Genomic DNA, 23,154 nt, shown 5'->3' with positions numbered 1-23,154 from the left:
TTGTCACCTTCTGCAGGGTTTAAAAAGTTATATCCTATACCTGCTGCTAATATTGATTTGTGGGAAACAGTTACCAAGGTGGATGGGGCCATTTACACTCTGGCTAAATGTACTACTATTCCTTTGGAAAACAGTACTTCTTTTAAAGACTCTTTAGATAGAAAATTAGTCTTTTAATTAAAGGGTCTTTTTACAAGCAGGGTATTTGCTCAGGCCAGCTATTTCTATTGCTGATGTGGTTGTTGATTCAATTTACTGTTTGTCTAGTCTTTCAGAACAGTATTCTGATAAATCTGGTAGTGCAAATCTTTTGGGTTTGGTACAATTCTTTTATTTGTGATGTTATATTTTATATTATGAAGATTAATGTCAAAGGAAGCATGTCTTTGGCAGGAGAGCTTCATGGTTTAAATCCTGGTCTGCTGATATGGTGTCAAAATCCAGATTATTATCTCTTTCCTTTCAGGAAAATAAGTTGTTTGGTCCTGGTTTAGATTCCTTAAAGGGACAGTCTACACCAGAATTTTTATTGTTTTAAAAGATAGATAATCCCTTTATTACCCATTTCCCAGTTTTGCATAACTAACACAGTTATAATAATATACTTTTAACCTCTGTGATTATCTTGTATCTAAGCCTCTGCAAACTGCCCTTTTTTCAGTTCTTTTGACAGACTTGCAGTCTAGCCAATCAGTGCCTGCTCCCAGATAACTTCTCGTGCACAAGCACAGTGTTATCTATATGAAATACGTGAACTAACACCCTCTAGTGGTGAAAAACTGTTAAAAGGCAATCTGAAAGAGGTGGGCTTCAAGGTCTAAGAAATTAGCATATGAACCTCCTAGGTTAAGCTTTCAACTAATAATACCAAGAGAACAAAGCAAAATTGGTGATAAAAGTAAATTGGAAAATTGTTTAAAATGACATGCTCTATCTGAATCATGAAAGTTTATTTTGGCCTAGACTGTCCCTTTAATATCTACTGTTACAGGAGGTTAAGGGGCTCTTATTCCTCAGGACAAAAGGTCTAAAGGGAAATCTAAAACTTCTAATCATTTTTGTTCCTTTTGCCAGAATAAGGAACAAAAGGTATTACTCCTCTGCTCAGAAGCAAGGCACCTCTGGCCAGTGGAGGCTCAGGGGTTATTCAAATGAGGGTTCACAATACTACCTCTCCTCTTACTTGCTCCTACTCTGTTTCGCCCTGTCTCTCTTGCACTATACATATATATATATATATATATATATATATATATATATATATATATATATATATATAGAGAGAGAGAGAGAGAGAGAGAGAGAGAGAGAGAGATACAGTATATCTATCTATATATTCATTATTTACATTATATTGAGGAATTTAATAAGATTGAAGCTTAAATGTGAATTAACTTCTAAAACCACTTGGCTTTATTTTGAAGTTTAAAAAACTAAGGGTGAGATATCACAGAGTTTTACCCAGTGGAACAAAACAGAGGTTAGTATATATTTCCAAAAATGCATAAATATTGCCATCTATGTTAAAGAAAAAAGTAACTCAATTCTATGCAATATGTGAGTGTGTGTGATAAAAACAAAAACAAAATACCTTAACATAGGGATGTTCAATAAGCAGGACCTCTGTGGAAGTTTTTTTTTTCTGTGAACAAATTTTAACTAATACTCAAAATAAAAATATATACCCACAGTCACAATACTTGTATTTTAAAAGCAAAGATATGTGTTATGTGTGTAATGAGTAACACACATACACCCGCTCGGTACTAACTTCCTTCAGGAGGCCTACACCAAGATCTCCATGTTGGTGAGGTACAGGGGCAGGCAGGAGTCAGGACACCCGGTGCTTTCCAATCCCCAGAAATTATCTTCATTTACAGAGAACACATTTGCTGACTGGTGCATGGCTGGATACGGTGGCCACTCCAGTGTGCTCCACATTAACAGTGATGCGCTACAAAGCAGGCCAGCAGAGCTGTCTCAACTGTGGCAGGATAAAGACACTGCGGCTGGGATCCCCAAATACAGCGCAATAAAAACGCTCAACAACCGGCTACTAACAATCATCATGGTGCCCCTGCCCCAGACGTCACCTACTGAGACAGCATGTCACACATTGCCTTAGCTATGACGGCACCCCCTGATGTTGGATCCCACTTCTGTGTCTGTCAGCCATCACCACAGTGGAGACCTCCTTCAACGGCATCCTCACAAACACACTCCAGCTCCTGCTTTGAGGGAATAGTGACTGTGGGCAGTTGAGGGGTATGCGTCATCACGCACATGTGGGAGGAGGAGCCTCATCAGCATGATGGTGAAGGCTGGGTCTTCTCACTTGCACATCAAAAGATGTGCGATTAAGAAGGTATAGGGCTGGGTTAGGGGCGGCGCTACAGGCACTTAAAAAATAAGTGCAGAGAGCTTGAAGCCTATACTTCTATCTATCGCACATGCGGTGTGATAGATTGAAGTAAAAATGGCATATATTTTTTTAATTACAAAACTGGACTGGAACCTTTTTTTGCTGAATAAATATAATTTCATCAATAGGCAGGCTATTGGAAAAATTATATTTATTCAGCCAAAAAGGTTTTTTTTTTCTTCTTTTTTTTTTTTCTTCTTTTTTTTTTCTCTCTGCGGTTCACATGCGCCTGTGCTCCTATGGAGGAGCCTCCATTGCCTCTGGCTCAGTATGGAAACCTAGTGCTAATTGGAAAAAGTCAAAGCAGGGTAAGAAATCAATCCTTACTACAAAAACTGCATGAAGAAGTTCTGGTAGGTGGCAGATTAAGTCAGTTTTAGAGGGCTTGGTTTCAGTCTATTTCAGATCCTTGAGATCTCAATATAGTTTCTCAGGGATATCAAATAGGATTCAGAACAAGGCCTCCCAGAGGAAAGTTTTTTCTGACCAATGTTCCAAGGAATCCTGTAAAAGCTCAAGTTTGCCAGAACAGAGGATGGGGAAGGAAGACACTTTCAGACCGGTTCTGGATCTGAAAGTTTTAAATATGTTTGCAAGGATTCCATCTTCCAAAATGGAAACTATTTGGACTATCCTGCCTTTTGTTCAGCAAGGTCAGTTATGTCCACAATAGATTTAAAGGAAGCTTATCTTCATTATTGAATTAGCAGAGGACATTTCTAGTTTCTGAGGTTTTCCTTTATGGACAAGCATTTTAATTTTTTTGCTCTACCATTTGTACTGGCTACCACCCCAAGAAATTAACAAAGGTTTTGAGTAACCTTTTGGCTGTGATCAGAACTCATGGTATTGCAGCGTTTCCATACCTGGACGAAATCTTGTTTCAAGCTTCGTCTTTTTCTATAGCAGAATCTCACACCAACTGACTCTTGTTGTTTCTTCAACAACATAGTTGGAGTATCAATTTTCCAAAAAGATCTTTTATTTCTTAAGCGAAGGTACATTTTTGTGGATTTCAAATAGATTCCGTCTCCATGAGTCTTTCTCTAACAGAGCAGAGAAGATTAAACATGTGTCAGCTTGTCTGAACCTGATAGTTCTCTAGCCATGAGTGAGTTGTCTTGAATTTTCTCATGGGCAGAAATCCGTTCTTGTCTATTTTCTGTGATTTATATTCTAGGGATGAACAACTGGAAAGCGAACTTTCTCAGTTGTCAATCTCTACATTCAGGGGAGTGGTCTATTCACCAAGATGTGTTCAACCAGATTGTGGATCTTTTTAGGCTCCCAGAGATAGATCTGATGGCCTCTCGTTTGAAAAACAAACTTCACAGGTACTTTGCAAGGTCCAGGGATCATCAAGCAGAGTTTTTGGGTGCTCTAGAAGCTCCTTGGTCATTTCAGCTTGCTTATCTGTTTCCTCCTCTGGTACTTTTACCCAGAGTGATTTCCAAGATAAGCCTAAATAAATCTTCAGTAATCCTCATTGCCCCAGCTTGGCCTTGCAGGATTTGGTATGCACACCTGGTTCAAATGTCCAGGTGACCTCCTTGGCCTCTGCCTCTGATGTCAGACCTTCTGTCTCAAGGTCTGTTTTACATCCAAATATCAAGTCTCTTAACTAGATGGCATTAAAATTAAGCTTTTAGTCCGTAGACATAGGGGTTTCTCTAATTCTGTGATTGAAACCTTATTTCAGGCTTGCAAGCCTGTAATTAGGATAATCTAGTTTAAGGTCTCAAATACATTTATTTCTTGGTGTCTAGAATAATCTTTTTTCCTGGCATTCTTTAAGGATGTGTGGATAAGGGCCTATCTGCCAGTTCTCGGAAAGGGCAGATTTTTGCTCTTTCAGTTTTGTTCCATAGGAAGATTGCTAATCTTCTTGATAGTCATCTTTTTTTCAGGCTCTGGTCAACATTGTACCTTTTATCAACCCAATATTCCTCCAGGGAATCTTAACTTGATGTTAAGAGTGTTGAAGGTTCCTCCTTTTTTAACTTATGCATAAGGTGCATATTAAACTGCTTTCTTGGAAAGTGTTATTTCTTTTGGCAATCTCTTCTGCTAGAATAGTTTCTGAATTATCTGCTCTTTCTTGTGATCCACCTTATCTGATTTTTCAAGGCAGGTTTATGGACTTCATTTGACTTTATGCCTTAGGTTCTTTCATCAGACAACCAAAGTAGATAGATTGTTGTTCCATCTTTGTGTCCTAATCCTAGAATGCTTCAGAGAGATCTTTACATAATTTTGACATTGTTAGGGCATTGAAATATTACATTGATGCTACTTAGGACTTTAGACAAACTTCTAGTTTGTTCATTCAGTTTTCTGGTCCTAGGAAAGGTTCTGCTGTTTCTTTGGCCTCTTGGTTGAAACTTTTGATTCACAAGGCTTACTTGGAGGCAGGTCAGCCTCCACCGCAGCGGATTACTGCTCATTCTACTAGGTCAGTTGACACTTTTTGGTCCTTCAGGAATGAGGCTTTAATTTACCAGATTTGCAAGGCAGCTACTTGGTCTTCTTTGCATACTTTTACAAAATTCTACCATTTTTATGTTTTTGCTTCTTCTGAAGCAGCCTTTGATAGGGAGGTTCTTCAGGCAGTTGTCTCAGTTAGATTTTTTGCCTGATTGATTTATTTTAAGTGCATTAAAAAAAATATTGGGGTTGTGGATTTAATTTCTCAGTGAAAGAATATGTTTTTAAATCCCTCCCTTTATGTTATTGCTTGTAGACTCCACAGCTTGATTATTCGCTTCCTGGAGTAATGGTTTGTGGACTCTAACCACCGGTATAAAAGAAAACATAATTTATGCTTACCTGATAAATTAATTTCTTTGATGGTGGTGGCAGTCTTTAGCACATCTTCTTTCCCTGCTCCTTTTATGACTCTTATTCTTACATCACTTGCTTGGCTATACAGTAGACTGAGGTATGTGTGAGGTTGGAGGGGTTTTATAGGGCTCTTGAGGTTTGGTAATCTTTGCCTCATCCTAGTGGTAGAGAAGAGTAATTCCCGGGAGTAATGGATCGTGGACTCTCACCCCATAAATGAATGAATTTATCAGGTAAGCATAAATTATGTTTTTTTACCTTGAGCGCAGTTATCATTCATAAACGATAAAAAAATTATCACTGCACCTGTAATCTAGTCCTAAATGTGTAACCACCCCTTACTTCCCCATTGTAAAGTTCTTTAACTGTTCAACATTCCCCCACACACTTTTTTTTACAATTTACATTGATTTAAATGTTTAAAACTTTTAATAAGAGAATTGATATAGGCATTTTAAATGTTTATCCTCTGCCATATTCCAGTGCCATCTGACTATGTATTATATACAATCATTCTTCAAACCTACACCCATATAATATATAACACATTAGTTCTCTTTCCTGCTGAATCAAAGCATCTGTTATCTTTGAACTCAATGTTAAAATAATTCAAATATGGTATCTTACCCCTACTAGGATTAACAAACTATTCCCTTCCACCTCTGATAAATGATGTGGACAGAATTTAGGATCAATGGCTCATATCTGATGAACTTGTCCAACTCTATCCCCGATATAGCAATCAATAATTAAAGCAACCTCTACAATGCTTGAGACCACAATATCACCTGACCCCCAAATCTGGCTGCTTAATATAATTCCCAACAAAAACCCCAATATATAAAAAGAAGCTCTTATTTATATTCAGTAATAGTCTGAAAAAAATAATAGATAAGAATTGGAAATCTCAAAATGTTCCAACTATTGTCCCATTGGTATAACCAGTTTCAACAAACTTTAGACTTAGAAGAATATGCCTACATGAAAAACAGAAGGAGGGATATTTTCTTATAAATTAAAATAGTTTGGGACACATTTATAAATAATGTATTTGCACCAGAAAAATAGATAGAAGTGTTAAAATAATGGATCCAGCGCTCCAATTATTTATGAAACTGAAAGACTCTAACCTAGGATAGGCTCAGCTAGTTTTATTTTTCTCAATATACATGGGAAATGTAATTGCTACTGTTTAATTTTGTTGTTAAGTTAATTGTTGTTTATAAAATATTAAACTAAAAGATCAGCATTTATACTTATAATACGTACAATTGTAATTTTCAATTTAGAATTATGCATGCTTCTGTAACTTTCTTTTTCTGTTTGTAATAATTGTACTCTGATTTCGATCACTCAATAAAGCTGATTTTTAACAATAAAAAACAAAACAAAAAGCATTTGTTATTGATTTAAATTTTGAAGGAAATAAAAAAAATAAGAATATTTATATGTGGTTCTTTATCTTAATAAACAGTAATTTTACCCCTAAAACATATATGTAGACTATAGTTGTTTTATTTACTTTTGAAAAAACTAGGAAATTAATTGGCAGAAAACTTACCTTAAAGCCATAGTTTAAGTTTTCTATTAAACATTTAATAGAAACTCCTAACTTAAACAGCCCCCACTCCCCCCTTTGGAACATTGCATGACATCATCAGTGAGATTACTGATTACTTCACACCTTTCATTGTTGATGACATCATCCTTGAAATCATAAATTAAAATTTAATTTATGTGAATACAGTTTGTACAGAAACATATGAAATATATATTAAAAAAACACTTATAGACATATTGGTGAAGCCACTTTAGATATGTGTTCTATGCAAGGGAGAGGTAATGCGAGGGAGAGGTGATGAGAGGAGGATGTGTGCAGACCGGAACCAAAAAATGTGGGAGGGGACAGGGGAGTTCCCAGTGTGTGCCTGAAACTATCTCATAACTCATATTCTCTAAGCATTTTACACCTTTAGGTCTCACTGATTTATCTGTCTGTGTTGTATGCAGGTGAAGATTGTTCAAAGTTCACATTACACTTATTTAACGGAAGTTCAACTGAAGTGAAAATATTTCTGTTATTTGCTTCAAATTAAGAATTTATATAAATGCCAGATGCTCCCCTATTAACCTCACATGCCCCAGAATTTGCAAGGGAACATGAATCTGGCATTTGCAGCACAGACACTTTCTTTCTCTCCTCAGTTTGTGGAAGTTTACTATGAAATCTCATGATATTTCAGTGAAATCCTATGAAATCCCAGTAAAGCAAGGTGGGAACTAAGCACTGAAGATGCTGATTGCAGGCTCCCCCTGCTGACAGACTCCTGCACTGCAGCTAGATTAATAATGTAGAAGAAGTTAAGTGGCGACATAACTGTACTACCTGCACTGCTCCAAATTAGAAGCTAATTTGAATTAAATAACTTTAAAATTATAAAAGTTATAAGCTTCAAGTTATCAGATCAAGTCATTAGATCAAGTTAAAAGCTATCAGCAAGCTAAGTTTCATGAAAATACATTCAGCTATGTAGTACTGACCGTGCGCCGGTATTACTGAGTGGAACGCAAATATCACGCTCGCGTAAGCGCAATTTTGTGCTCCACTCTGGCCCTAAACTTTAAAAGCACTCTCTTTTTAAGGCATAAGAAAAAATGGGGTTTTAATTAGAACTATTTTTATAGTTTAAGGATTCATTATAATATTTGAAATGCACATAATGCCTGATAAGTATAAGAGCTGTAAGATAGCTGTTTTACATAAAACTGGTGCAAACAATTGCAAAATAAGTTTTTGGCCTTCATGATTATCCCCACTTGTGTTATATGCGTCTCTGTAGAAGGAAAATGATACAGAGAATATAATTTAATGTCAGGTTCATTATTAGTTAATTAATTCTAAATTCACTTATAATTGTTTTAGTAAAATAATTTGTATTTGCCTCTAGAAAGAAGAATACAAAGAATAACCAAGATGGTGAGTGTGATAAGAAAATAAGGGAAAGTGAAAAGTATCTCATTCTACTCATGTGATAGGTGTTTTTCTATTTTTTTTATAGACACTGCTGATCCATGGCGTCTCATACAGGGCCAGATGCTGAACATCAGCTTTATGGCAATTCCTTGTCTTTGTTCCATGGCTCCCAGAGGCTTGGCACCTAATACCAGGTCAGCCGTAGCTTACAAGAATTAGACAGTCCTGCAACAATTTTATAGCCAACCTTCTTTAAAACACTGATGCTGATAAACTTGTCCCTCTGAATGGAAAATGGATTGTAGTCTTAAGGATTACAATATTGGATAATAAAAATTAGGTCAAGTAGTCTAGCTAGAGATCTCTGAGTAAATGACTGAATTACTCTAAGAGCAAATCAGGATAGCAATGTTTTGTAGTTAATGCAACGGAAATAGTTCTCTTTAAATACCAATACATTTGTAAAGTACACACATTTGCTGTTTTTTGTAAGCAAGCACAACAGACAGATTTGATAGATAGATAGATAGATAGATTGATTGATTTGTTTGTTTTTTCTTTCTATAATTGTGGTTATTACATTAATAGAAACTGCATTTTCTGTATTTGTTATCTGCTAAAGCCAGTAAGGGAAGACCTAGCAGTGTTAGCCTTACCATAACTGCAGTAAGCATTTACAGTTTTCAGGGTTAGAAAATACACAATTAAAATTACATGAAAAGAGATGAAAATAAAACAATAATTAAAGTATATTGAATATTCACTTTAATACACATATCTAAACATTTTTATATTAAAATCTCAAGGTGTTTAATGTACCTTTAAGAATTTGTACAAAAGTAATGTTTATAACATATGAAAGAGCAGAATTTAAACATCTAGAAAATTTTCTCTGATTTTTTTTTTAATTAAAACACTTTAAATTTAGATTAAAAGTATTATCACAGTGTTAGTTCTGCACTTCTTTATTCCTTGTGCCATTTTGATGTAGATACTACATCACTACACAATACCCAGTGTTGAAGTACCTATGTCCAACACAGAGAAGCTTGACGTGGTCCCCGCATTCAGCTTTGACATTGAAGACAGCAGCTGGGGCAGAAGGCCCCATCTTCATATGGTAAGGGGGAACTGAACGTGCTCCCTTACTTTATGATGGCAGATAGCTGATTATTACAGAGGGTGATACTATCTGTGTCGCTCTCTGTAATGATCCTCCATTGTCGCTGGCGGGAGGGAAGGAGGGAGGAGGTGGGCAGCCCAGCAGAGATGGGGGGGGGGCAGAGTTCCCTAGTCCTCACAAGGGATACGAATGTACATACCTAGAATAAAATATACCATAATGGGCCTAGATAATTTCCTTGGGTTGTCTACTTTAAAAAATATATATAGTTTTCATAGGTAAATAAAAAAACAAAGTCTCTATTTCTGATTAAATGTAGTGACAGCAAAAATGCTAAAAATTCTCCTGTACGTTTGGCAAGCTTTTCTCTGAAATTCCCAGTAGCAAAGGGGTTAATAGTGCTTACTGGTTGAAAAAATACAATTACCAGTGCGCTATTGGTGGAGAGTGCTATAGCTCCTAAAACCATGTGGTTTTCATAAACAAAAACATGCAGTATATTTTTAAGTGTAGTAATTAAACAAACAAAAAAATATGACAATATCCTTTATTTTAAAAATGGAGGAAGGTGAACATGTTTTTATTATATATGTACTTATATTAAGATACAATTGTATGCAAAAGTTTATGCACCCCTGACAATTTCCATGATTTTCATTTATAAATAATTGGGTGTTTGGATCAGCAATTTCATTTTGATCTATCAAATAACTGAAGGACACAGTAAAATTTCAGTAGTGAAATGAGGTTTATTGGATTAATTGGATTGGAAATTAGACAGGTGCATATATTTGGGCACCCCAACAGAAATATTGCATCAATGTTTAGTAGAGCCTCTTTTAGCAGAAATAACAGCCTCTAGATGCTTCCTATAGCCTGTAATGAGTGTCTGGATTCTGGATGAAGGTATTTCTTTCTAATGACACGGTTAGTCCATGGAATCATCTTAATTACTGCTGGGAATATCACTCCTGGCCAGCAGGAGGAGGCAAAGAGCACCACAGCAAAGCTGATAAATAGCACTTCCTACCCACAATCTCCCAGTCATTATCTTTGCCTCTAGTGCAAGGATGAGGTGAAGTAATTTGGTGTCCTGCTCTATCAAGACTTTTTTTATTTTGAAGTCTGGGCAAGATTGCTCTAGCCTTCCATCACAATTTTGGTCTAGCTGTACTCCACATTAGTCTCTTCAGCAGGACTGTGGTGGCTTTAAAGCAGTTAGGATCTTGTAAAGTGGGCTTTGCTGTGTTTTCCTAACATGTTGCTGCCCTGGTATAGAAAGCCTGAGTAAGCTTACTCTGTCTCTCTTTTTACACAGGTCTCTGTGAGGAGCGGCATCCTCTCATACTTTGTGAGTCGTCTGACTGCCGGACGGCTAGAATGCAGATAAGTGCCTTTTTGTTCTTCTAGGGCTAGAAGGCTGGCACTAAAGGGGTTAACACCCTCTGCTTTTTAATGGGACAAAATCCTTTATGGATGGTTGAGGCAAGTGGCAGGCACTTTCTTGGATGCGTTGGAGACTTAGGGGTTTACTTCCTTCATAAAAGGAAGGGGTTAAATGTCTTTGGGGTTCAGATTGAATATTTCAATATTTAGGAGCATTTTTATTATGTTTCTGTGCAGAATGTAATTTATATGGCACTAGCGTTGTTATCATGTAAGTGTCTAAGATGTATCAGAATGTTAGGAGAGCACGAATGTTGCCCGCATAGATGTGTTTGTTCTAAGCACACCACACATTTGTATCCTCCTTCCCCGCTCTTAGAAATACTTATCAGAGCGGTAAGGAGTGGAAACTGCTAGATTATGCCTATGTAATGTTTCGGGAACTTATCTTTGATTCGGCATGGAGACTTCTCTGGAAGGAAGACCTTTTTATTTATTTAAGATAGTAGACAAAATGAAGGAGATGAATCCAGCTTCCATTTGTGCCGTTCTTTGTCACAACTCCTTCAAGTTTATCGGAACGGCGCCATGTTTTTAGAGATGTTTGTGTATTATTCTTTAATATGCAAGTGGATCCCGCCTCGTTTCTCCGGCATGGAGTTATTGGTATGTTCCGTATCCCTTGATGTCGGATGTTGTATATATCGCATTCACTTTTTCCTTGTGATATAGCCAAAGGTAGTGTTTTTATTTTTGCCTTAGCAGCATTGAGAATCGTTGCTAGAAATTTGCAATGTTTATACCGGTGCTAATGTCTTTATTTTATTATATAAAGGTTATAGTTGAAGTAATATGCAAGAGCCTAATTTTTTACTCAGGGAATTATTTGCTGGTGCCCTGTTGATAAGTTACATTTCTTGTTGGATTAGAAACGTTTTCCTATCCTCTGTTTATTTTAATGTCTGTATTTTTATTCATATATATATTATTTTGGAATTATATAGATGTTAATATAGATTATTTTCAATACTTTTATATAATATATATATATATATATATATATATATATATATATATATATATATATATATATTAAATAGCGTCAGCCTGTTCTGGATGTTTCTGTACATCCTGGTCAGTCAAACTATTGATGGTATATATTAAGCTGAACCTTATGTCTCCTAGGGTGATGCTGTTTTGGCAATGCCACAGCTCTCCCCTTTTATGTCCCAAGCCTTTTTGGCGTCACATGCAGTGCCCTGCGGTTCCTCTAAGTCTCCAGGAGGAGTATGTTTGCTTACAGATTTTGCATCTTCTGTGATATCTACGGTTTTGCCTGTTTTTTTCCTTAATTTTAGGAAATATGCAAGAGGATATGTTATTTTCGGACGGTAAGGTTTCTGTTCCTCTTTCTTCTTTGCAGGTGGTTCTCTCTTCTGAGTAGAGGAGAATCGCTGGTAGTTTTTCTGAGGGTGCAATTCTCAGAATTGGACAGTGTAATTCCTTCCAATTCTGAAGTCTTATCCTTCAGATGTATGCTTATTCGCCTCGTGTAATTTTATAGGTTTTGGCTACTTGGACGACATTGATTCTCTTGTCGTTGTCAACCTTTGGAAGTTTGTAAACTGTATCTTTTCTCTGATGTTCCTTCTAGGAGGACGTGTTCTTGACGTGCCTTGGATATTTCTCAGGAATAGGAGAAGCTAGGGATACCTTCTACCTGTCTCCCGTCTTTTAAGGGATTTTCCTGTCGTATAATGCACTGTGCCCTGTGTAGAAGAGAGTTTTTCTACTATGGCTTAGAGATCCCTGATCCTATGAAAGGTAGCTAGTTCACTTTCCGATTCATGGATATGAGGATGGAGGTTTTGTTGATCATTTAGAGCATTGTCTTATTTATTAAAATTATATGCTCCTCCAAACCCTAGCTTCTGGATTTTCCCTTTTTTTCAGTATGAGACCTTGTTTGGACTTGGTCTGGCTGATTTATTGTCTGACTTTTTGAGAGAAATGTTTTTTTCTACCTCACAACAAGAGAATGAGTCTAAAGAACTGTTTTCCTTTTTCTTCTCTTATGCAGAGTCAGTCAGACCTTCTAGAGTCCATGTGAAAGTTTTCTTCTCTAAGACAGATTTCTCCTTTGAGAGTTTCTGCAATCCAGGTATGATGAGACATTCCTTGAACTGGGTTCGGACATTTCTCTCTGGGGGTGATAGTTTCCATTCCAGTCTGGGAATGGGATCTAGGTGTTTTCCTCTAATTTCTCTGGCTCTGACATTCAGATAGTACCCTTTTCCTTTTGTTTTCAGGAGGGTCTATTAATATCGAATTTTGGTGGAGGTGTTTTTATCGTTCCCATGTTTTTAGGATCTTTTTAAGTTTCTCAGTCTTGTCAATCTAGGAAGAGGGTGCTCTTCTAGATAATATATGAGTTAGGTATCATCCTTCTTCGAGTAGGATCTCTTCAGGAGTTCGGGTCAAATCTGCTTTTTCATGGATGGCAGATGAATTCGGAGAGGTTTTTCATCTACAAGGTGGAATTTGTTGGTTTAATAGTTTCTCTATTTAGAAGTTTTCTGACAAGAGTCAAATATCTGGGATTTATTCCTTTTACTTCTTTTCTACTCATCTATCAGCGATTAGCTTAGCCATTTTACGTCCTGAAGGTTGGGATCTTCCTGAAGTTGATTTTTTTAGAACATGTATTTAAATCGAGCGCCAAAGGTTGACCTCAAGCTGGTATACAGAGACCTCCTAGCTGGTCTGGAAGGAAAATAGTCAAATAAGGGGGTTGTATAGAGCGCCTATAGAGGCAAGAGGTGGTGTGATCAATAGTGGAGACTTCTGAGGTGGTATAGATATGATAATGTAGTTTATTACATGAGCAAATTATAAAAATCCTATGCTCTATACATAAAATCACTGAATTAAAAGCGTCAACTTTAAATGATCAATAAAATCAACAAAGGAAAAGAAAAAGAAGAGTCAAATGTGGAGTGGATGTACCAATTAAGGATCCATATTGGGGAGTTAGTCCAAAAAATGTGAATCCAACTAGGTGAAAATGTCAAAGTATAAAAGTCTCTCAAAGTTATAAGGTGACATAATAAGTTATCCAAAGGTGAAGAAAAATAACGTGGATAAAAAATGGTGAACCATAAAATTGAATAAAAAGAATACAAACGGTGAATATATATATATATATATATATATATATATATATATATATATATTTTTTTTTTTTAACCTTGTGTACACAACATATAAAAAAGGGAAAAAATGATGAAAATAAAAATAAAAATATATGAAAACAGGTATGAAAAAAGATCCTCCTGTGTGGTCCTATGGTGCTCCGTCTCCTTAGTAGAATGTTATAGTAGAGTCCAAAAAATATATAATTAAGAAAAATTCAAAAAATAGAAAAAATCCTAGAAGAAAATAAATAAACAAAACATAGTGTAGATGTACAAAAAAGATATAACCCTATTAAAAATATGCTTACCAATGTTGACACGTTTCGGCCTATGCAAAGGCCTTTTTCAAGACAATAAAGGTTGTGGCAATAAGTGGCCTTATATAGGGTAAGCTGTAATATGTTTGGGCGCCAAAATTACTCTTTGGGCCACCCACTTCCTGTTCAGGTGCATCATGGGTTCAATTTTAATAAAACGTTTTTCATACATATCTAAAAAAGTTATAGGCTTAAAAAAGTTATAGACTATAAGCTTATCTTAGTAGTAATAATCAGAGTGAATGGTGGCATTTAGATATTCATATTTGCAATAGTATGTATATTTTACTTTTTAGACATAATAAAATCTCGTGTCATAGGTTTCACTTCAGGTTTCGGCTGGATACTATTTCCGGTTTCTATAAAAGTGAAATATACAAATATTCTTATGTAGTTCCTTAGTTGAATTAATAAACTTTAATGTATGAATGATTTGGAACAATTTTATTATTTTGAACACATTATGAAGTAAGTAGAGTTAAAGTCTGATAAATACACAAGTGGAATTATTCTTTCTTTAAACTTTGTTGTACTCTTAGTTACAACTAGTTTGTCTAGTTGTTGTCAGTTGTTTCAGTGAGTAATCCACTCCAGGTTTTGCATCTTCATAAAATTTAAAATTCTAGTATTTAGAATATCATCTTCAATAGTAAACATATGTAAAACCTGGTACCATTTCTACAACTCTACTCCCCCCAAACCCCTTGTCTCTAAACATAATAAAATCTTGTGTCTAGGTCATAGGTTTCACTTCCGGTTTCGACTGGATACTATTTCCGGTTTCTATAAAAGTGAAATATACAAATATTCTTATGTAAGGAACCAATGTATCTTTTTAGTAATCATACTTACTACGTTGGTGGATTATGGTTGATTATGTCCTATGCAGGAATACATTCATATTGCTGACCGTTTGCTAATATCGCGAAACTGGAAGTGGATATATGACTTCACTTCCGGTTTCGTCGATCCGTGAGCTTTATAAATATAGAGATATTGGGAAATCCAGCGGTGTAGCTATATGGGACAAGTATAAGCAAAAATTGTATGACATTCTTCCCAAGTTGATGAAACTGCAATTGACTAGATCCATTGCGTAAATATATTCATAATGCTAGCCATTTTTCAATATCGCGAAACTGGAAATGACGTCACTTCTGGTTTCTGCGACACAATACATTTTACAAATATAGAGATATGGGGAAATCCAGTGGTCCTCGTTACATTTATTAATGGTGTGGCTACATGTAATGAAAAATATATATGTAAAAATGTATGACATTCTTCTATAATGGCTTAATATCTGGAGGCTCTAATTTCTAGAGGGATGTCCTCACTTCCGGTTCTATTTTAGCACAAAATTGACCTGGCAAACTTAATGGACTCTTTGCTTGTGAGAGTATATCCAAACATAAGGTGGAGCCGGGAGGATAACATATTCCATATATAAAAAACTCAGATGGATATTCAATGCTAAATCTGGAGTTAAACACTAGATACATATTATAAAATATACAAATTATACAAATCATTAGAGGAGCCACTACTACTCCTTATAAGCTTATACATAAATCACTTAAGACCAATGTTCACACTATTCCTGGTTATAACAAAACCAATATTCACATTATCTCTTTAACAGAGGCATAATTATGAAAGAACAAAAAACAAAACAAAACAGCCAAAAGGGAACTCAGTTAAAATATAGTCACTTCTTAATTGGTCACTTGGAGTTAACCTCCAACAAAGGGATATATAATAGAGAGCAGGTTAGATTATAATGCCAGCTTTCCATATTCAAGGTAGAAAAAAATGCTGAAATCCGTGTGGTGAGCGTACAGTCTTGTTATATACAATGGCTGTTGACAAGAATCTAGGTGTTAAAAGTGACATACTAAATTATTAAAATATATACATTTAGGTTATATCTATAATGCCTAAAGGTGATGGATCAAAAATAGCATTAGCATGATCCTGTAGAGGAGTGTCTAGCACCCTACATTAGGAAACCTCAAAATAGGGTACATAATCTAATCACTTAAAAGATAGCTTCTGAACCTAACACAATCCCTGCTAATAAACTTTAACAAAGGAGGGAGTGATATGTAGTGAAAATCAAGATTAGATGGTGTCAGAATATGATAGGGGAACGACACGTCATAGTGACCAGCATATATAAGGGTGGTATTAAATAGTTCATGGAAAGTTATGGGTGATCAAAAAATAGTTCATGGACAGTTATGGGTGATCAAAAGACCCGCATATATAAGGATGGTCTTAAATAGTTCATGGAAAGTTATGGGTGATCAAAAAAATAGTTGGTGGTGATCAAAAAATAGAGAGAGAAAGGTATAAGATACAGAGAGGGTTGTATAATTGTGTCGAGAGGGTTAAGCTGAAGCCTTTTCATGTGACAGAGCTCGACGATTTACGACATAGCTATATGTCCCAAACAGTCTGATAGAATGAGTCCTGTCAAATAGGTGAACTATCAGGGAGTATTTGTTTTAGAATAAATGGGTAAGATCTTCCTTGTTGTTAAGTCCTTTCGGATGTAGGCAATCTAACAGAAATATCCATTTAGATTCTGTGGTGAGGAGTTTCTTCTCGTAGTTGCCACCTCTCCAGTTTTTGTTGACCTTTTGAATCACTGTGTATTTCAGATCTTTGATGTTTCCTTTATATACAGTCGAGAAATGCTTGTACAGGATGGTATCTGTGTTTAGTTTCTCTATCAGCAGTATATTTTCCCTTATTCTATCTTTTAAGGGCCTTGTTGTCTGACCAATATACTGCAGCCCACATGTGCATTCAATTAGGTATATGATACCCTTGTCCTGACATTTTATCAGGTCCCGGATTTAGTAGCGTTCCTTAGTATGATATGATTGGAACATACTCCTCTTATTTCCATATTTACAAGCCTTACATTTTGGGCACGGGAAGAATCCTCTAATTCTTTTTCCATACACATTATTTGTCTCATATATATATATATTAACCTTGTGTACACAACATATAAAAAAGTGAAAAAATGATGAAAATAAAAATATATGAAAACAGGTATGAAAAAAGATCCTCCTGTGTGGTCCTATGGTGCTCCGTCTCCTTAGTAGAATGAATCAGTAGAGTCCAAAAAATCCAAAAATATATAATTAAGAAAAATCCAAAAAATAGAAAAATCCTAGAAGAAAATAAATAAACAAAACATAGTGTAGATGTACAAAAAAAGATATAACCCTATTTAAAATATGCTTACCAATGTCGACACGTTTCGGCCTATGCAAAGGCCTTTTTCAAGACAATAAAGGTTGTGGCAATAAGTGGCCTTATATAGGGTAAGCTGTAATATGTTTGGGCGCCAAAATTACTCTTTGGGCCACCCACTTCCTGTTCAGGTGCATCATGGGTACAATTTTATTTTAAAAGTTTTTCATACATACCTAAAAAAGTTATAGGCTTAAAAAAGTTATAGGCTTAAAAAAGTTATAGACTATAAGCTTATCTTAGTAGTAATAATCAGAGTGAATGGTGGCATTTAGATATTCATATTCGCAATAGTATGTATATTTTACTTTTTAGACATAATAAAATCTCGTGTCTATGTCATAGGTTTCACTTCCGGTTTCGGCTGGATACTATTTCCGGTTTCTATAAAAGTGAAATATACAAATATTCTTATGTAAGGAACCAATGTATCTTTTTAGTAATCAAACTTACTACGTTGGTGGGTTATGGTTGATTATGTCCTATGAAGGAATACATTCATATTGCTGACCGTTTGCTAATATTGCGAAACCGGAAGTGGATATATGACTTCACTTCCGGTTTCGGCGATCCGTGAGCTTTATAAATATAGAGATATGGGGAAATCCAGTGGTGTAGCTATATGGGACAAGTATAAGCAAAAATTGTATGACATTCTTCCCAAGTTAATGAAACTGCAATTGACTAGATCCATTGCGTAAATATATTCATAATGCTAGCCATTTTTCAATATTGCGAAACCGGAAATGACGTCACTTCCGGTTTCCGCGACACAATACATTTTACAAATATAGAGATATGGGGAAATCCAGTGGTCCTCGTTACATTTATTAATGGTGTGGCTACATGTAATAAAAAATATATATCCAAAAATGTATGACATTCTTCTATAATGGCTTAATATCTGGAGGCTCTAATTTCTGGAGGGATGTCCTCACTTCCGGTTCTATTTTAGCACAAAATTGACCTGGCAAACTTAATGGACTCTTTGCTTGTGAGAGTATATCCAAACATAAGGTGGAGCCGGGAGGATAGCATATTCCATATATAAAAAACTCAGATGGATATTCAATGCTAAATCTGGAGTTAAACACTTGATACATATTATAAAATATACAAATTATACAAATCATTAGAGGAGCCACTACTACTCCTTATAAGCTTATACATAAATCACTTAAAACCAATGTTCACACTATTCCTGGTTATAACAAAACCAATATTCACATTATCTCTTTAACAGAGGCATAATTATGAAAGAACAAAAAACAAAACAAAACAGCCAAAAGGGAACTCAGTTAAAATATAGTCACTTATTAATTGGTCACTTGGAGTTAACCTCCAACAAAGGGATATATAATAGAGTCCAGGTTAGATTATAATGCCAGCTTTCCATATTCAAGGTAGCAAAAAAATGCTGAAATCTGTGTGGTGAGCGTACAGTCTTGTTATATACAATGGCTGTTGACAAGAATCTAGGTGTTAAAAGTGACATACTAAATTATTAAAATATATACATTTAGGTTATATCTATAATGCCTAAATGTGATGGATCAAAAATAGCATTAGCATGATCCTGTAGAGGAGTGTCTAGCACCCTACATTATTAAACCTCAAAATAGGGTACATAATCTAATCACTTAAAACATAGCTTCTGAACCTAAAACAATCCCTGCTAATAAACTTTAACAAAGGAGGGAGTGATATGTAGTGAAAATCAAGATTAGATGGTGTCAGAATATGATAGGGGAACGACACGTCATAGTGACCAGCATATATAAGGGTGGTCTTAAATAGATCATGGACAGTTATGGGTGATCAAAAGACCCGCATATATAAGGGTGGTATTAAATAGTTCATGGAAAGTTATGGGTGATCAAAAAATAGTTCATGGACAGTTATGGGTGATCAAAAGACCCTCATATATAAGGATGGTCTTAAATAGTTCATGGAAAGTTATGGGTGATCAAAAAAATAGTTGGTGGTGATCAAAAAATAGAGAGAGAAAGGTATAAGATACAGAGAGGGTTGTATAATTGTGTTGAGAGGGTTAAGCTGAAGCCTTTACATGTGACAGAGCTCGACGATTTACGACATAGCTATATGTCCCAAACAGTCTGATAGAATGAGTCCTGTCAAATAGGTGAACTATCAGGGAGTATTTGTTTTAGAATAAATGGGTAAGATCTTCCTTGTTGTTAAGTCCTTTCGGATGTAGGCAATCTAACAGAAATATCCATTTAGATTCTGTGGTGAGGAGTTTCTTCTCGTAGTTGCCACCTCTCCAGTTTTTGTTGACCTTTTGAATCCCTGTGTATTTCAGATCTTTGATGTTTCCTTTATGTACAGTCGAGAAATGCTTGTACAGGATGGTATCTGTGTTTAGTTTCTCTATCAGCAGTATATGTTCCCTTATTCTATCTTTTAAGGGCCTTGTTGTCTGACCAATATACTGCAGCCCACATGTGCATTCAATTAGGTATATGATACCCAGGTCCCGGATTTAGTAGCGTTCCTTAGTATGATATGATTGGAACATACTCCTCTTATTCCCATATTTACAAGCCTTACATTTTGGGCACGGGAAGAATCCTCTAATTATTATTATTATTATTATCGGTTATTTGTAGAGTGCCAACAGGTTCCGCAGCGCTAATTCTTTTTCCATACACATTATTTGTCTCAACCCTTCTTGCCTTTTGTAGGCTCGGGGCTAATCGGTTCTTTAAGTTGTTTGTTTTCCTATAGAAAAATTTTGGATTCAAGGGAAGTTTGTTTCCAATCAGATCATCTTCCTTTAATAGAGCCCAGTGCTTCTTGAAAATTCTTTCGATTATATGCTTGTTATTGCTATACTCAGTGATCATGGGGATGTTGATTACATCATCCTTACCTAATGTCTTCTGGTTATGATCTTTGTATGTTAACAGCTTTTGTCTCTCGATCCCTCTGATTTCCTCTATCTTAAGGGAAGATGAACTGATCGGAAACAAACTTCCCAAGAATCCAAAATTTGTCAATAGGAAAACAAACAACTTAAAGAACCGATTAGCCCCAAGACATAATAAAATCTCGTGTCTATGTCATAGGTTTCACTTCCGGTTTCGGCTGGATACTATTTCCGGTTTCTATAAAAGTGAAATATACAAATATTCTTATGTAAGGAACCAATGTATCTTTTTAGTAATCAAACTTACTACGTTGGTGGGTTATGGTTGATTATGTCCTATGAAGGAATACATTCATATTGCTGACCGTTTGCTAATATTGCGAAACCGGAAGTGGATATATGACTTCACTTCCGGTTTCGGCGATCCGTGAGCTTTATAAATATAGAGATATGGGGAAATCCAGTGGTGTAGCTATATGGGACAAGTATAAGCAAAAATTGTATGACATTCTTCCCAAGTTAATGAAACTGCAATTGACTAGATCCATTGCGTAAATATATTCATAATGCTAGCCATTTTTCAATATTGCGAAACCGGAAATGACGTCACTTCCGGTTTCCGCGACACAATACATTTTACAAATATAGAGATATGGGGAAATCCAGTGGTCCTCGTTACATTTATTAATGGTGTGGCTACATGTAATAAAAAATATATATCCAAAAATGTATGACATTCTTCTATAATGGCTTAATATCTGGAGGCTCTAATTTCTGGAGGGATGTCCTCACTTCCGGTTCTATTTTAGCACAAAATTGACCTGGCAAACTTAATGGACTCTTTGCTTGTGAGAGTATATCCAAACATAAGGTGGAGCCGGGAGGATAGCATATTCCATATATAAAAAACTCAGATGGATATTCAATGCTAAATCTGGAGTTAAACACTTGATACATATTATAAAATATACAAATTATACAAATCATTAGAGGAGCCACTACTACTCCTTATAAGCTTATACATAAATCACTTAAAACCAATGTTCACACTATTCCTGGTTATAACAAAACCAATATTCACATTATCTCTTTAACAGAGGCATAATTATGAAAGAACAAAAAACAAAACAAAACAGCCAAAAGGGAACTCAGTTAAAATATAGTCACTTATTAATTGGTCACTTGGAGTTAACCTCCAACAAAGGGATATATAATAGAGTCCAGGTTAGATTATAATGCCAGCTTTCCATATTCAAGGTAGCAAAAAAATGCTGAAATCTGTGTGGTGAGCGTACAGTCTTGTTATATACAATGGCTGTTGACAAGAATCTAGGTGTTAAAAGTGACATACTAAATTATTAAAATATATACATTTAGGTTATATCTATAATGCCTAAATGTGATGGATCAAAAATAGCATTAGCATGATCCTGTAGAGGAGTGTCTAGCACCCTACATTATTAAACCTCAAAATAGGGTACATAATCTAATCACTTAAAACATAGCTTCTGAACCTAAAACAATCCCTGCTAATAAACTTTAACAAAGGAGGGAGTGATATGTAGTGAAAATCAAGATTAGATGGTGTCAGAATATGATAGGGGAACGACACGTCATAGTGACCAGCATATATAAGGGTGGTCTTAAATAGATCATGGACAGTTATGGGTGATCAAAAGACCCGCATATATAAGGGTGGTATTAAATAGTTCATGGAAAGTTATGGGTGATCAAAAAATAGTTCATGGACAGTTATGGGTGATCAAAAGACCCTCATATATAAGGATGGTCTTAAATAGTTCATGGAAAGTTATGGGTGATCAAAAAAATAGTTGGTGGTGATCAAAAAATAGAGAGAGAAAGGTATAAGATACAGAGAGGGTTGTATAATTGTGTTGAGAGGGTTAAGCTGAAGCCTTTACATGTGACAGAGCTCGACGATTTACGACATAGCTATATGTCCCAAACAGTCTGATAGAATGAGTCCTGTCAAATAGGTGAACTATCAGGGAGTATTTGTTTTAGAATAAATGGGTAAGATCTTCCTTGTTGTTAAGTCCTTTCGGATGTAGGCAATCTAACAGAAATATCCATTTAGATTCTGTGGTGAGGAGTTTCTTCTCGTAGTTGCCACCTCTCCAGTTTTTGTTGACCTTTTGAATCCCTGTGTATTTCAGATCTTTGATGTTTCCTTTATGTACAGTCGAGAAATGCTTGTACAGGATGGTATCTGTGTTTAGTTTCTCTATCAGCAGTATATGTTCCCTTATTCTATCTTTTAAGGGCCTTGTTGTCTGACCAATATACTGCAGCCCACATGTGCATTCAATTAGGTATATGATACCCAGGTCCCGGATTTAGTAGCGTTCCTTAGTATGATATGATTGGAACATACTCCTCTTATTCCCATATTTACAAGCCTTACATTTTGGGCACGGGAAGAATCCTCTAATTATTATTATTATTATTATCGGTTATTTGTAGAGTGCCAACAGGTTCCGCAGCGCTAATTCTTTTTCCATACACATTATTTGTCTCAACCCTTCTTGCCTTTTGTAGGCTCGGGGCTAATCGGTTCTTTAAGTTGTTTGTTTTCCTATAGAAAAATTTTGGATTCAAGGGAAGTTTGTTTCCAATCAGATCATCTTCCTTTAATAGAGCCCAGTGCTTCTTGAAAATTCTTTCGATTATATGCTTGTTATTGCTATACTCAGTGATCATGGGGATGTTGATTACATCA

The 23,154-nt window shown here is 35.7% G+C and overlaps 1 protein-coding gene across 1 annotated transcript in view; it reads left to right on the top strand.

The window, feature by feature from the left end:
- CERKL (ceramide kinase like) overlaps positions 1–23,154 on the top strand; it is a 618,864-nt gene that overhangs the window by 503,141 nt on the left and 92,569 nt on the right. The window contains 2 exon segments of the mRNA XM_053698522.1: positions 8,212–8,240; positions 8,323–8,431. Of these exon segments, the coding sequence (XP_053554497.1) occupies positions 8,212–8,240; positions 8,323–8,431 (138 nt within the window).

Source organism: Bombina bombina, chromosome 1, assembly GCF_027579735.1.
Source record: "Bombina bombina isolate aBomBom1 chromosome 1, aBomBom1.pri, whole genome shotgun sequence".
Lineage (NCBI taxonomy): Eukaryota > Metazoa > Chordata > Amphibia > Anura > Bombinatoridae > Bombina > Bombina bombina.
This window is presented reverse-complemented; position numbering and strand designations above follow the sequence as displayed.